Below are 14,287 nucleotides of genomic sequence, written 5' to 3'. Positions count from 1 at the left end.
CTCACCCACCAGGAACCTTAAAAAGAGCTTTCACTCTTCCTTTTCCTCTCTCTGCTGAAGGTTTGCCCCCAGGAAAGCAGTGAAAGGAGGAGATCTGAGATAGACACTTATTTCCAAGCCACCTCCCTAGGTCACCCCCACCTACTGCCCACAGGAGGCAGTAATTCTCTTGCTATAAACAGTGAGGGCAGCCCTAGCCACGAGGGGTGGCCAGGGCAGGCATGACAAAAATTATATAGTATTGTAAACAATTAGAAAAATTACAGAGTATATATAATAATACTGATGTACCCACCACCTAGCGTAGTCAAATTCTTACACGAAGCCATACTTGTTCTTTAAATGGTACATCAGCACAGATCCCGAGGAAGCTCTGAGGACTACAGCCTGATTCCAGTTCCTCCTCTCCCTCTCCCTCCTTGTTACCCTAAATGTAATCACTACCCCGGATTTAGTGTTTAGTATTCCCACACATTTTTACTATATAACTTTATATCTATAAGCACAATGAAGTACTGTTTTAAAGGTCTGAGCTTTATATATGCAGTACAATACTGAATGTAACATTTTGAAACTAGCTTTTTATGTTCAGCATTAGGTTTTCAGATCTGTCCATGCTGATACACATAGCTCTACTTCATTCCTTTTAACTATTACATATTTCATTATGTAGAGGTATCACATTTACCCATTCTTTAGAGCAGGGGTGGGGAATGTCCAGCCTGTAGGCCATAGAAAGCCCTCGAGATCATTTGGCCTGTTGCATTAGGGATGAGTTAACTAAATATATGACCAAATATAACAGGCTAATTAAAAAATTTTTAATTAAATTTATTGAGGTGACATTGGTCACCATAACAGGCTAATTTTTAAGTCGATAATTTTGTACGGCCCGAAAATGATGTTATAAATATCCACATGGCCCTTGGCAGCACAAATGTTCCCCACCCCTGCTTTAGAGGCTGGGCATTTATAAAGGATGAAGTAACTAACATCCTGTGTCCTTGCATGTCACCTGTTCCACGGGTGCAGGAGTTTCTCTGGGTGAGGGGGCAGGTCCGCCTCCAACTGTGGGAGGTGCTGCATACAGCTCCAAAATGGCGGCATCGTTTTATACACCTCACAGGCCCCAGAAGTGGATGCTGGTTCCCACTGCCTTTCATCCTCAGATACTTGGCACTGCCAGTACTTAAAATTCTTGCCAGTTTGATGGCTATGAAATGGCATCTCACAATTGGTTTAATCTGCTTTTCTCTAATTACTAACACACCGAATATCTCAGTATAAGCTTTTATCTACTTGGGTTTTCAAAATGATTGACAGTTTGCAAATCTAAAAGAATAGGGCTAGCGCTTGCTACAACTGCCCCTTCTGTATTTATTATAACCCACAAAAAAAACAAAAAAACCAACCAAATAACACTATCTCTAACCTAGTTAAAGTAATGGGTATTAGCTTATAGTCTGAATATTTGTAATAAATTTCTAGATAAGTGTTTTTCAAACTAAGGTCTATGTAGAATATCTACCCATCATTGACATGTAAATTGCTACTCATTAGTTCATTGTAAACATATATTAAAATTAGTCATGAAATCAATTAAAGTGGGTCATTCTATAAAAAATGAAATAGAACATAAAAAATATCGGAGCACATTACACATATATTGTGTGGAACTTATTCCAAATGTGTGTGTGTGTGTGTGTGTGTGTGTTGTGATATCAAAGGTACTTCTGACTGAGAGTTGGAGTGAAAGCATTTTGGAAGCCACTGTGCAGCTCAGCCTCCCCAGCTCCATTCTCTCTCTTCTCTGAGCTATCCTGTGGACCACTGCCAAGTTACCTTGACTAAATCATTGCTTTTGCCATTCCACTTTCCTGCTTAAAAAAACCTTAAATTTTCAAAAGCCTGGGGTCAATTTCAATTCCCCAGTATGGCTCTACAGTGTGACCCCAACCAGAGTGCCAGCTGTCAATAAACCAGCCTCTCATCCAAGTCCCTATTTACTAAACCCAACTGGGCTCCCCAGAGTCCATCCATCCCAAATGTCTCACACACCTTTCCCCACCGTTCTTCTCATTCCCCACTAAACAGTACGTATTAGGGAGGTCAAGGTTCAGTACAATCCCATCCTCTACTCGGAGTCTTTCCTGACGATGCCACCTGACATTTAGTGACCCACTGTCATCCCCGTGAGTCCCTGGCACCTTCCACATTCTGGCCAAAGACAGGAAGGATCAATTTTTATAGCTTTTTGAATGTCCCTCAACATTTAGCACGGGTCTTTATACATTAAAAATGTTCAATATTCACTAAACCAACAAATATTTATTGAGCACTATCTATGTGCAATACACAACACTAGGTCCCATTTAACGGATTAGCCACCAAAATACTGGGTTTGTGAAAACAGTTCTAACAGCTCAATTGCCAACTCTAAAGCTACCTCAACAGATTTACTTAAGAGTATAATACATAAGAAAACTTTTGACTAAGAAGCTGTGGGACTCAAGATACTTATTTCTTTCTAACTACTTCAAAATCTGGAAAAAGTCCCTTCCCCTTCCCTTAGACACAGCTAAAATAAGAGTGAGGTGCTTTACATTTGTGCCCAAAGCAATGTCTCGAGTGCAGGGTCCCCGTCTTCTGGGCATTGCCATGCTCTCTGGAGGAAAGGGCTTGGGAGAGCTTGGCCTGTCCAAAGTCACAGGATGAGTGAGTGGCACGGCTGCCCCAGGTGTGAAGGACCAGAGTAGGAAGCAGCTGAGATGGTCCAGAACCCCTGGTGGTGTGCAGTCCACAGGACTCCTTCTATCACCTAATGTGTGAAAACTGGCAACTTCCTGTAATTCACTCCCAACCTGGCAGTGTCCGTACATGCTAGGAAAGTCCAATACCTTCCTCTGGGATCCATTCAGTTTGCGAATGGCCTTCCACTCTGCCAATGTTTCTGTTCAAGCAGGGAGAATACTCAGAACATGCAGGGTTTAGTTCCAGTTCTGCCAGGTGCTGTGTAACTGAATTCTAATAAGTTGTCAAAGGGAGATAATAAGACCTGAACCGCATACTTCAAAGGGTAAATGTGAGGATGAAACCAAATAATGGATGGGAAAGGAATGTGAAAGGTTAAAAGCGCTATACAAATGTAATAGCAATGGCAATGCTAAAGGGCAAAGAGACTCCACTGAGAAAATGTGCCGTCCTTCCTTTACATTCCAGTCATTTCATGTCACAGTTACCTACTATGTACAAGACAGTATGTGAACACACACTTGAAATTGTAGATCCTGCTCTCGCTCTCACGAAGTTTATGGGGGAGAGAGGTGCACACCTGTGAGGCCTGGAAGAATGTGGAAGTACAGGAGAAAGTAGCTGGGGGAGGGGTGGGTAGACAGGAGGGGGGATACAGTCAGTCCTCAAAGTCTTGGAAGCCACTTTTTCCATCAGTCAATTTAATGATGGCATTCTTAGAGGCTCTTCATTTCAGGATGTGGCTTGTAGGTTTTCCATGTTTTTATCTTACAATTTTTCCTGAACTAAGGCAGGTCAGTAAATGGGGGGAAAAATTCTCACTCATACATTTAATACACATTTACTAACTGTTGGGAACAGCGCTAGGGAGATCGTAGTAGACTAAGGGGCGAAGTCCCTGTTTTCAACAGCTCATAGACTAGTGGGTTTCCTGGTAAGTAAACCAACAATTCAGTACGGATGCTACTGAGGATCAGAGGAGGGGCACACAATCCAGCTTGGCAGGGTGTGGAGGGCCATTCAGGGAAGACCCTCACCAGAGGGGTGAAGCCTGCCCTGACTTTGGAAAGGTGAGTAGGCATGGCCCGGCGGACAGTGGATTTTGGAGGTGGGGCGTAAAGGCATTTCAGGCAGAGGAACAGCACGTACAGAGGAACAAGAGCAAGAGAGACCCAGAAAAGTCTGGACACAGGACTAAAGAGACAGCCAAATCCAGAAGGGCCTTGTAAGCCATGGCCCAAAGTTGGGCCTTTAGCCAGAAGATGATGGGGAAAGTATAAGGAATGAGAACACGAGAGGAGAGAAGAGGAGAAGGGAGAGGGGGAGAGGGAGGGGGAGGGGGAGAGGGAGGGGGAGGGGGAGAGGAAGCAGGGTGAGGGGAGAGGGGGGAGGGGGAGAGGGGGAGAGAAGGATGGGGAGGGGGAGAGGAGGAGGGATGAGGGGAGAAGGGGAAGGCGGGAGAGGGGAGAGAGAATGGATCACATGAAATACCAATATTTGGCAGAGAGAGGTAGAAGAGCCCAGATGAGTTAGAAAAGAAAACATGTCTACATCATTTTCACAAGACTTGGGTGACAAAGTGTCAGCTGGGATTATGAACTGCATGCTATAGTTGGAGAAAACAAGACACAGGAAAGTTAAATGCCTGACCAGGCCACATTGTGAATGAGGGAACCAGAACCTGAACTCAGCACTTGAGCTCCTAGCTAAACTTAGCTGCACTCGCTCTAATTTCCTTCATTCAGAGTCAAACTCCTGGGCCTCTAGGTATAGGAAGACTTCCTCCATGGGTCATTTCCTTGTCATTTTAGCCTAAAATCATCAAGGTCTGTGGTTCCAGGGAAGGCTACAATCCCTGTAGACAGCTAAACCAGATTAAGGTCACCCTTCTTAATTCTACTTCCTTCATCTTCCATACCATAATAAAGTCATACACACACACACACACACACACACACAGGAAGACAGAGGGGGACATGGAGGGGGGGAGAGAGAGAAGCATTGGCTTTTATCAGTAATCTGAGATGTGAACATCAAATGCCTTCTTCCTAGCAGAGCACAACACTGGGACACCTCGATGAATGGGTGAAATGACTGGATGGGTAGATGGTGCAGGAGGGGGCAGGTACCCACTAAACAAACGGGGTGGGAAGGCTGCAGGCACAGAGGAAGCAGAGAACAAAGACCTCTCCCTCTTCATGCAAAGTCCACAGTATGCAAAGGGCATAAATATTGGACATTTCTCACTGTGACATTTTGAAAGCCCAGAACAATGGTTACCCACTTGGGGCCATGGGCTGTGTGTCCCTAGGCCTTATTCAATGATAGCTGGCATATCCCATGTGCTTGGTGAACTTGACCTTGGGCATCCAACTCCCATGATGGCTCTACGTCACTCTGGTCTCTTCCCCCACTGAGAATTCCAGTCCCGGATGAATGGGTGGATTGATTCTGGGAGCAGAAAATCCACTCCTGGAGTGAATCAGAAGGGTCCAGCCCCAGTTCCCTTGCCAGCCATTGAGTCAGGAACTGAGTGCAATTGTGTGCCCAGGCGCCGGTGCAGCTCCCCTCTCAGGGAGAGGGGGTCAGGGACCACGCAAGAGATGACGTAGAAGAACTCTAAGGAGGAAGAGAAAGGAATCTCAGCTTTGAGGGACAAAGCTGCCCTTTTGGTCGTGACCCTCAGTCCAAGGAGGTGCCAAGATGTGCATGTACTGGTAAATTAATTCAACTGGATAAAAATCTCAGCTTTGGCTAGACAGCTAGTTGTCAATTTCAATTCTGTTCAACCTGACAGACTTTAGGAAACTGGCTACTCATTTCTGCAGAAAAAACACTTCTGTGAGAGAGGTGGAAATAGCGTGCCTCGATCACCCAGAGAATCCTTTCCCTATAGTGGTCTCTGTTCTACTCTTCTGATTTAGGAAGAAAAGACTGATGTGTTTTTTAAAAACTTAAACTCCAATTTAAGCAATATGATGCATCTGTTCTTCCTGCTTTTTACCTTAAAAAATTAGGTGGGAGAATGAAAATTTCAAGATGCAGCCGTAAGGGGACATCTATATCAGAAGGTCCGGGGACCCAGACTGGCACTTTAAGGAAGCAATTCCTTTAGGAAAGGGAACTGAAGGATTGCCACTTTCCCATCACTAACTAGGTTATAACAAGACCGGAAAGTTAGCTTTTTAAGGCTCCAGCCGCCTCTTGGCCTCCTGGAGCAAAGATGGAGGGAAAGGAGCAGCTCCTGCTGGGGCTTATTAGGGCATTGCTCGGGGCTTCCCTCCTTTTGCCGGCGACTACGGTCTGACATTTGTCCATCAATCTCCCTCTAAGAAGGGGGGGGGGGGGGACTGGAAAGAGGGGACAGACGATGCTTAAATTTTACATTAGAGAGCAGTCCCTGACACTGACTGACACCAGCTGCTTGTGACCAGAGCCTACAGTCTCCACTGATGGCCAAATGGGAGCCTGCAGGAGCCTTCCCGAAGTACGTCCGACCATCTCCGTTCACCACAACTAGTTATTATGCACATACTGGGCATACATAAACAGGCTACCCTCTGAGGACAGAGTGGCAAACGTTCCCACCTGGATTCGATAAGGGTTGATTCCTCTTGTGCCCTCTCTGGGGTCCATGCACTCGGACGAGCACACTTAGGATCCCCTGAGGCTTGGGGTTGTGGATACACAGGTCTTTGGCCTGCAGGCAAGGTCCTTGGGGCAAACTGAGCCTTACAAAATAAACCAACCATGCAGCGCTGTGAAGTGTGTACGACGGCCAGGCATCACATCGTCCTGCAGCCACGCACGTTCCAGCTCCGGAGCTGTGACTCTGCTACTCCGAGGCTCCCTGGCTTCTTGTCTCGCGGCCTGATAGCTCCCGTGATGCCTAAGCTTACCTATGTCTATTTTAGACCGAAAGCAGCGAGTGGGTAATGGCCCTGGAAATGATTAAAACCAATCCAACCCTACTGTGGGAGTGTGGGTGTGGGTGTTTAATTCTGGTCCTTCCAAAAGAGAAGCAAGTTTTGTCTTAGAAAGACTGTGAAATGCTGCAAAGGCTGAAAGCAAGTGGGTTTTGATCCGTGAGTGGAGCCCAGATTGCAGAGGGAGGGCCACAGCTCGGACGGGAGCGGCGGAGAGGCGGCCACAGGGACAGAGGACACTCCAGAGAGAAGGGAACAAGGAAGCCCCCACTCCCAGCCGCCGGGGGAAGACGGGACCGGCTCCTGGGAACACGAAGGGTCGGGAAACCAGTCAGGCGCGGGCCCCGGGCCCCATCTCCCGGTAAGTCCTGCAGAGAGACGGAGACCCCGGCGGCGCACCGGGCAAGGCCACTCGACGACCCTGGAACCGGGGCCAGTCGGGCCCCGCTCCGGGCGCAGGGTCCCGGGGGCAGCGCGGCGAGGGGCGCAGGGGACGCAGGGCAAGGCGCGTCGCGGCCCGGGCTGCAGCGGCCCTGCCGCGGGGCCTCACTCACCAGCTCATGGTCCCGAACCTGGCCCGGCCGCCCGGGTCCGCCGCCGCCACTCGGTCCTCGGGGATCACTTCCGGACTCAGCCAGTCTCCAGGAAGTGACGCGAGCCCCGCCCCCTCTACCCGGAAGAGGCGGCTGAGGGGGCGCGGCCTCCGCGTTAACCCCGCCGCCGCCGCGGGCTCCCGCGAGAGGTGCCCTGGCCCGCGACCCTCGCGTGTTCGGGGCGTGAGGACCCCGGGGCGTGAGGATCCGGGGGGCGTGAGGACCCCGGGGGGCGTGTTTCTGCCTTCAGCACTGACTTGTGACTTCTCTGCCCAGGACCACACGGGTCGCCTAACCGGGTTATTGCCTAGTCTTTCTGTCTGTAAAGAGGCTTCTAACCCGGAGACAGTAGAGGACTTGTTAGCGGGGAAGGAGCCAATGGGGAGGGAGACTGATGTTCACTGTATGGCCTTTTGTCTCTTAAATTGTGTGCCTTCTACGTGTGCCGTTACCTGTTACAAACAAGCAAGTGCCCCCTTTCCCGCCCTCAGGATGTCCCGGGGCTGGCGCTGAGTGTAAGGAGAATGGGTCCTTCGCAGGTGGGAGTGTCTGTGGACTTACCCAGCACAGGGGGCACCGAGGGGAAGGGCGGCTCCCTGTCGTCCAGCCCTTCCCTCTGGGCACCCGCCTGCAGGACGAAAACGAAGCCCCTGGTCCCGTTCTTCCTACTCATTCATTTAACAGTTAGCCATTGAGCTACAATGTGCCAGGCACTGGGCCAACCTCAAGGACACATTCATGGAAAAGAAGTATGGGTCCTGCCCTTGTGCCCTCTCAGACCTACTTACCTGGAGGGAGAGATAAACAGGCAACTAAGTAAGAATAGCGGATGGGAAAGAACCGAGGAGCCACTGTGCAAGCCAATATGCAGGGGGGTCATAGGCGCCAGGAGAACCCGAGTGAGGGCGAGAAGCCCCTGCCTGGGAGCGGGAGGAGCAGGCAGGAGGCCTGTGCTGGTAACTGCTGGGCCTCCAGGGGCCTTCTGTCCGGGAAGGCTCCCCCTTCAAATGGACTCGTGTGCTAGGGGCCGCTTGGAGAGTGGCTAAGCCAGTGGGTTAGAGCAGAGGACATGTATCATTTGTTCTGACCGCCCAGGGCAGGGTAGAAGGCTGGCCAGGAGGAGGAGGGGAGCTTGGAGGACTGTCAGAGGAGATAGTCTCTCATTTATGATTTCTGTTTCCATTCTTGAGGGTCTAGAGTTTGACCCAGTAAAGGCTTTGGGTTAGAGGGTGGGCCTCCAAGTATACCACACAGACCAGCTTCATTGCTGTTCTTCCTCAGGAAACAGGCCACAACGAGCACGAGAGCAGGGAGAAGTCACTGAAGGGCAGCCAGGGCAGAGTGTAGGCAAAGGGAGGGGAGTCCTTGCTGCTTTGCACAGGGTGTGATGGATTGGGCTTGAGGGTCCTTGGGGATGAGGAGGCCCCAGAACTCCAGACAGCTTCTCATTTTCTTTTTCAATCCTCGCCTGAGGATTTTTTTCCCATTGATTTTTAGAAAGCCTGAAAGAGGGAAGGGGGAAGGGAGGGAGAGAAACATCAATGTGAGAGAGACACATCAACTGGTTGCTTCCCACATGTGTCCCCACTGGGGCTGGGGATTGAGCCTGCAGATGCTGGGGATTGAACCTGCAGCTGAGGTGCATGCCCTTGACCAGGAACCCACAACCCTTCAGTTCTCAGCCTGATGCTCCTTAACCACTGAGTCAAACATAGCAGGGCAGTGTGTGTGTGTGTGTGTGTGTGTGTGTGTGTGTGTGTGTTTTAGTTATGTACGAAAGCTCCAGGGTTTGGAAGCAACTGGGGCAGACCCTCCAAACACGGGGAAATGCTTTCAGCAGTTCCTCTCCCTGCATTATCAATGACCAGGGCACAGGCAGCCCACAATCACTTGCGAATGCAGGTGTTGTGTTTTTATGAGCCTCCTGGCACTTTAGCACCTGCGGAGGGCTCTCCCAACTGCTCCTTCCTTTCTCCATACTCTGTCTCCCTTAGTTATTGCCCAGTAATGCTAAAGCATCTCCAAAAGTATTAGTTTAGGCAGCCCCCATAGCCCAGGAAAAGTCTATTTCAGGACTGGGGAGGTGGGTGGCGCTAGCAGGCATCTCACAGGGCAAAAATGATGAGTTCTAGACTAAGAATCCAGAGGGCTCCTGGGTTCTAGTTCCGTCTTTGGTATTATGACTGACCTAGACAAGTCACATACATTCCTCTCTGGCTCTTCCTCGGTCCTCTCATCTAGAAGATGAGTGGGTGGATCACACCACCGAAGTTGGGGCATTTTGATGTTCCAAATCAACTGTCTTGTTGACTTCAAAGTCCATAAATAAGAGAATGGAGGGAGCATGTGAGGTGGAGCCTGAATGGAGAGTTAAGCCAAGACCAGATCTGAGGAGTCAGTGATTGCTGGGGATGTAGCGAAACATATACTTTCTGGGAGGGAAGGATTCAGCCTGAGGCCCAACTGGGGCTGTGCCTTGTACCTCTAACCCTGAATCTTTAATGTAGCCAGCAGGACCTCTAAGGTCCAAGAATGCTGGCCTCTAGGAGTCTGTCTGGGAAGTGCCTGCTTTGAGCTGAGCTCCATCTCCTTGTTGAGGCCCATTGGTCCAGCTTGAAGTATGCTGGGCTGGGTGGATGGTCAGGTATCCTGCTGTCCTGTGGACCCACAGTTTCCGTCTGTGAGCATGACATGCCATGTAGCATTGATGCTGGAGAGGTAGCCACAAGGATCACGAGCACCTCCCACTTTCCTGGAACACTCAGCTGCAGGTCTCCAGGCCCAGACTTGGGAGCTGTCTTCCTTTTTCTGGAACCAGAGGACAGCACCATACAGGTCGATCCTGCCCCTTCAGGGGAGGGGAAAGGGAGCGAATGTGGTTTCTAAGTGGAAGCTAAGAGCGGAGGAGCTTTCGGTAGAAGTGGATGCTCCTGTTATCAGGCCCAGTGAACACAGCTTTCTCCCAGAAGTCTGAGCCTGCAGTTAAGGAGTGTTCCGGTGGCAGAGATCTACTTCAGGGGACACAGCTGTTCCAGGGGGAAAGCAGCTGAAGAACCAACTCTGCCACCAGACCCCTGACCTCTTCTTGGAGATTTTCACTCAGAGATTTGTAAGCAGGTGCTCCCCACTGTTCTCATCTCTGGGCTGGTCATATGTGCCCCTCCCCGCCCCCCGCAGCCCACCCCACACAGAGGCTGACACTCTTGATTCTTTCACCATGCCAACCCCCAATCAGCTAAGAGCAAGGATTCCAGGAGTGGGTCCGGGCCTTTAGGGGCTTCATTAGAGCATGAGGGCTGAGACCAAAGGGACTGAATGTGAAGGGGCCAAATCAATAGGCTGAGCTCCCTTGCAGGCCTAAAGGCCTCTGCCTCAGGGAGGCTCTTGCAGCATAAATGAAGACCTAGACCCTCAGGTTTCTATGTGGTTTCACTCCCCACTTCTCTCTGCTCCGCACCTGCTCAGCAGGTTGTCTCAGAACAACAGGCTCCTGGGCAGCCATGGGCCAAGGACGTGAGAGAGGAGCAAGGGTGGGAGAAGATGGATGATATCAGAGTTAGACTTTCCAGTGGTGGGAAGCCCACAGTGATGGCTCAAAGGCCAGGGTAGAGTGGCAAGTCAGAAGCTGAGGTGGGACTCTGGCTCTGCCTTTGAGTAGCTTGTGGGAGTCTCTTCCCTCCCTGGGGCCTCATCCTCCTTGACTGTAATAGAGTCTGGGTTAGATCCATGTGCCAATTCGGATCACTTGTTTCTGGCTGTCTGGAGTGTCGTGTTGAGGAGTCTGAGGAATCTGCCATTGTTGGGGAAGGACTGTGATTGATTAGCAATGTCTGCCTTGGCTAAGTAAAGGGGCTGCGATGCCATACATTCCACTTCAGTATTTTGCTATTTTTATCACGAGTTAATAATTGAGCACTTACAATGTGTCAGGCACTATTCTAAGCAGTTCACATTTAATATTTGCAACAACTCTATGAGGTGGGTACTATTATTTTTATCAGTGTGGAGGAGCTGAAACACAGCCAGTAAATGGTGGAATGGAGAACCCAACCTCCTCTTGTTGATGATTCCTGAGGTTCCTGACAATCTATGGTTCTGTCAGGGCCAACCGGGGTCAGAAACCAGCAGACAGATGGAGCCAGAGAAAGCTCAGCACTGGGTGGCTGGGTTGGGCGTGGAGGGAAGGCCAGCACATGACCAGGCACCTAGCAAGGATTCCGATGCTGAGTCCTGGGAACTTTTGTATGCTTCCTCCAGTTTGGAGATCTCAGGACCAGCAGGTGGCAGCACCTGGCAGGGTGAGAGAAAAGGGCAGATCCTGACTTGGCATGAAGTCCTTCAGGGATGGGGCAGCCTAGGTGTGGAGGAAAGCAAGAACAAATGAGGGTGTGGAAGAAGGCCACCCAAGGGTCCAAGGAGGAGGGCCTGTGCCTTAGAGCCACAGGGAGCCGCCATGGCCATGCTTCAGCTCCACTGTCAGCGTGAGCCTCTCAGCTTGCATTTCATGGTGCCTGCTGTGGGCTTTTTTTTCCTCCACTCTGGGAGAATGACTAACTTTAAGGACTAAAAAAAAAGTGTTTTGATTATACTGCCTTTTTACCAACTGGGAGCATTAGTCACCGTGGATTGCTGCAGATAACGGGGAAGGCAAGCAGCATCCCCCTCCTCCCCCTCCTTCTCCCTGATTAGCTCACAGAAGCCAGGGAAGAGACGCCTGTGAGAGCGAGTGCTCCCAGGAGGGGAAACAATTCCCTCTGGACAACATGTGTCCCAGGCATCCATCCAGTGCTGCTTGGTCAAGGCTGGGCAGCCCCCTGGCAGCTTGGCCCCAGTAGGAGGCACCCACTGGAAAGAGAATTGGCAGGGAGCACTGAGCCCACCGCTCCTGGGCTCAGAGTTGGCTCTAGGTAGCCTGTGTCTTCAGGTGGGTCCAGGGAACACCTGGGGAAGGAGCAGTCAGAGGAAGTCCCTGAGGTGGGGCATTGGTGGCTGAAAACGATGAGGGAGAGTACAGGGAGGCCATGATGGCTGTGAGGTGGGGCTGGTGCCCAGGCTAGGGCAGGGGTGGTGGTGGGGGGATGAGGGGATGGCTAAGAACTGCTGCCTTGGGCTGGGGCCTCAGGGCACAGACTGGGGTTGAGAAGTGTCTGCAGGTGGGGATGGTACCCATTTTCCCACACCCCAACTTCAACAATGTCCCTTTCTCTCCCCAAGGGGGAAGTAGCTAATGCTTTGGGCCACCTTCTTACCCAAAGTGGCCTTCTTTGCTCCTGCCGTGCATGGTGCTGGTGGGGCAGGAGAGCTGGGGCGCTGGCCCGGTCTGGCCTGTTGGCCGGGGTGCCAGAGGTAGGAGCGTGCTTTGTTGGGGAAGACACTGAAGCAGGGAGGGATGGAGCTGGGCTGCCTCGGGGACAGGCCAACCCTGAGAATCCTGTTTTTTTGGCCCAGCCCTTCAGCCCATTCCCCCCACAGTGTTACTCCACCCTGGCGAGAAGACACTCACCTGAGTGGCCCTTTAACTGGAAGGCCACCTGTGGATATCTATCTGAAGAATCCCAAGGATGAGGGCAAATAACCTTTGGATTGTAAAAATAAAGAAAAAGAAACGATGCTATTTCGACATCTTCCAAGATTCCAGCACTTCATCTTGATTTTGTTGTTGTTGATTATTTTTTAAAAATAAAATATCCATAGGCGTTTGGTGTTCTCTGACCTCAAAGGGCTGATATGGCAAATGGGGTTGAAAGAGGAAGGACTGGCTCTCCCAGAGGGAGAGGCCTGGGAGAAGTCACCCTATTCCCCAGGGCCGGAGCTGCCATAGAGGAGACCTGGGTGCTGAGGTGGCTGTGTGGATTGTCCCATCAGACCCTGCTATCTCTTCAAGCCTTCACTCTCCTGTGCATCCTGCAGCCGGCCTCGGGGGCTCCCCACCCCCCCTCTCTGTTCTTTGCAATTCCCCATAATAATAACTATCATGGCAGAGTCTCATTGGCACTGGGCTTGGCATTTTACATGTATTAGATAATGTATTTTTCACAGTAACTTGATGAGGCAGTTCCTCTGATGATCTCTTTTATAGATGAGGAAACCAAGGCTGAACCAGTTGCCCAAGGTCATAGAGTTGGCAAATGAGAACGACAGGCATTTAAACCCAGGCTGTCTAAACTGCCTTGGAGTAGAACAGGAAGTCCCAAAAGGGAGCAGACATACTAGAGGGAGCTGGCACTTATGGAATACTCACACTCACGTGGCATCCTGGGGCAATGAGGCTTGGTGGCCTTGACCCCAGGAAAGCTGTGATGAAAGCTGCGCTCAAGTCCTTCAGCTATGAAGTCTGTGTTCCAGCTGTGACCCTACCCAGAGGTCAGCTTGCAGCCAGGAGGGGTGCCCACTACTATCAGAGGACTGTATGGGGAGGGCACTTTGAACTAATTGTGGGTGATAGAGTAGCCTCTGGACTTCTGTCCCCTGGCTGAGATAGCCATCTAACCTCAGCCAAAGCCACAGGGCGTCCCAGGTGAGCACAGGCCCCAGAAGAGCATGGCTTTCCTAGGGAATTCCTGCAGGTCCCACGTCTGGTGAGAAGCAAATCTAGGGAGTGGGGAGGACTGCCCTAGCCTGACCTCCTCCAGGCCTGGCTACCCAGTGTCCGCCCCCTGCTGCTGTGGCCGAGACAGCCCCCAGACACCGGCAGGCAGGTGGCAATTATCCCTGGGCACTGATTACACCGCAGGGCCGGCCAGAGCCCCAAATAGCCCAGCAGCTCAGCTTGGGAGTGGGGGAGGGGAAGGGTCCTGCTGGGGAGGAAGAGGCAGGGTGAGGGGACGGGTGGGTTGGATGTATTTGGAAGAACTGTGGAGTGGAGGAGGAGTTTATGTCAAGGCTTCTGCCTTTTGGGCAGTTGAGGACCCTCAGAGAAAGGGGTGAGGTCCCCATGGCAACTGGCCCCATGGCAGAGAAATTGGATGGGGCAGATGCCACTACTCCAGCCTTCCAAGGGTCACACTGAGAAGATGG

The 14,287-nt window shown here is 51.0% G+C and overlaps 1 protein-coding gene across 2 annotated transcripts in view; it reads right to left on the bottom strand.

Annotated features, from left to right (window-relative positions):
- Positions 1–7,307, bottom strand: part of BIN3 (bridging integrator 3) — a 41,384-nt gene extending 34,077 nt beyond the window's left edge. Inside the window, exon 1 of one of the 2 annotated variants that reach the window (XM_081091127.1) lies at positions 7,232–7,307. In XM_081091127.1, coding sequence (XP_080947253.1) covers positions 7,232–7,239 — 8 coding nt within the window. In that variant the 5' untranslated portion in view covers positions 7,240–7,307. The remainder of the gene's footprint in view (positions 1–7,231) is intronic. The other variant, XM_081091128.1, reaches the window with a different exon arrangement.
- Between the last annotated feature and the right edge of the window lie 6,980 nt (positions 7,308–14,287).

Source organism: Myotis nattereri (assembly GCF_964212035.1).
Source record: "Myotis nattereri genome assembly, chromosome: 5".
Classification (NCBI taxonomy): Eukaryota; Metazoa; Chordata; class Mammalia; order Chiroptera; family Vespertilionidae; genus Myotis; species Myotis nattereri.
This window is presented reverse-complemented; position numbering and strand designations above follow the sequence as displayed.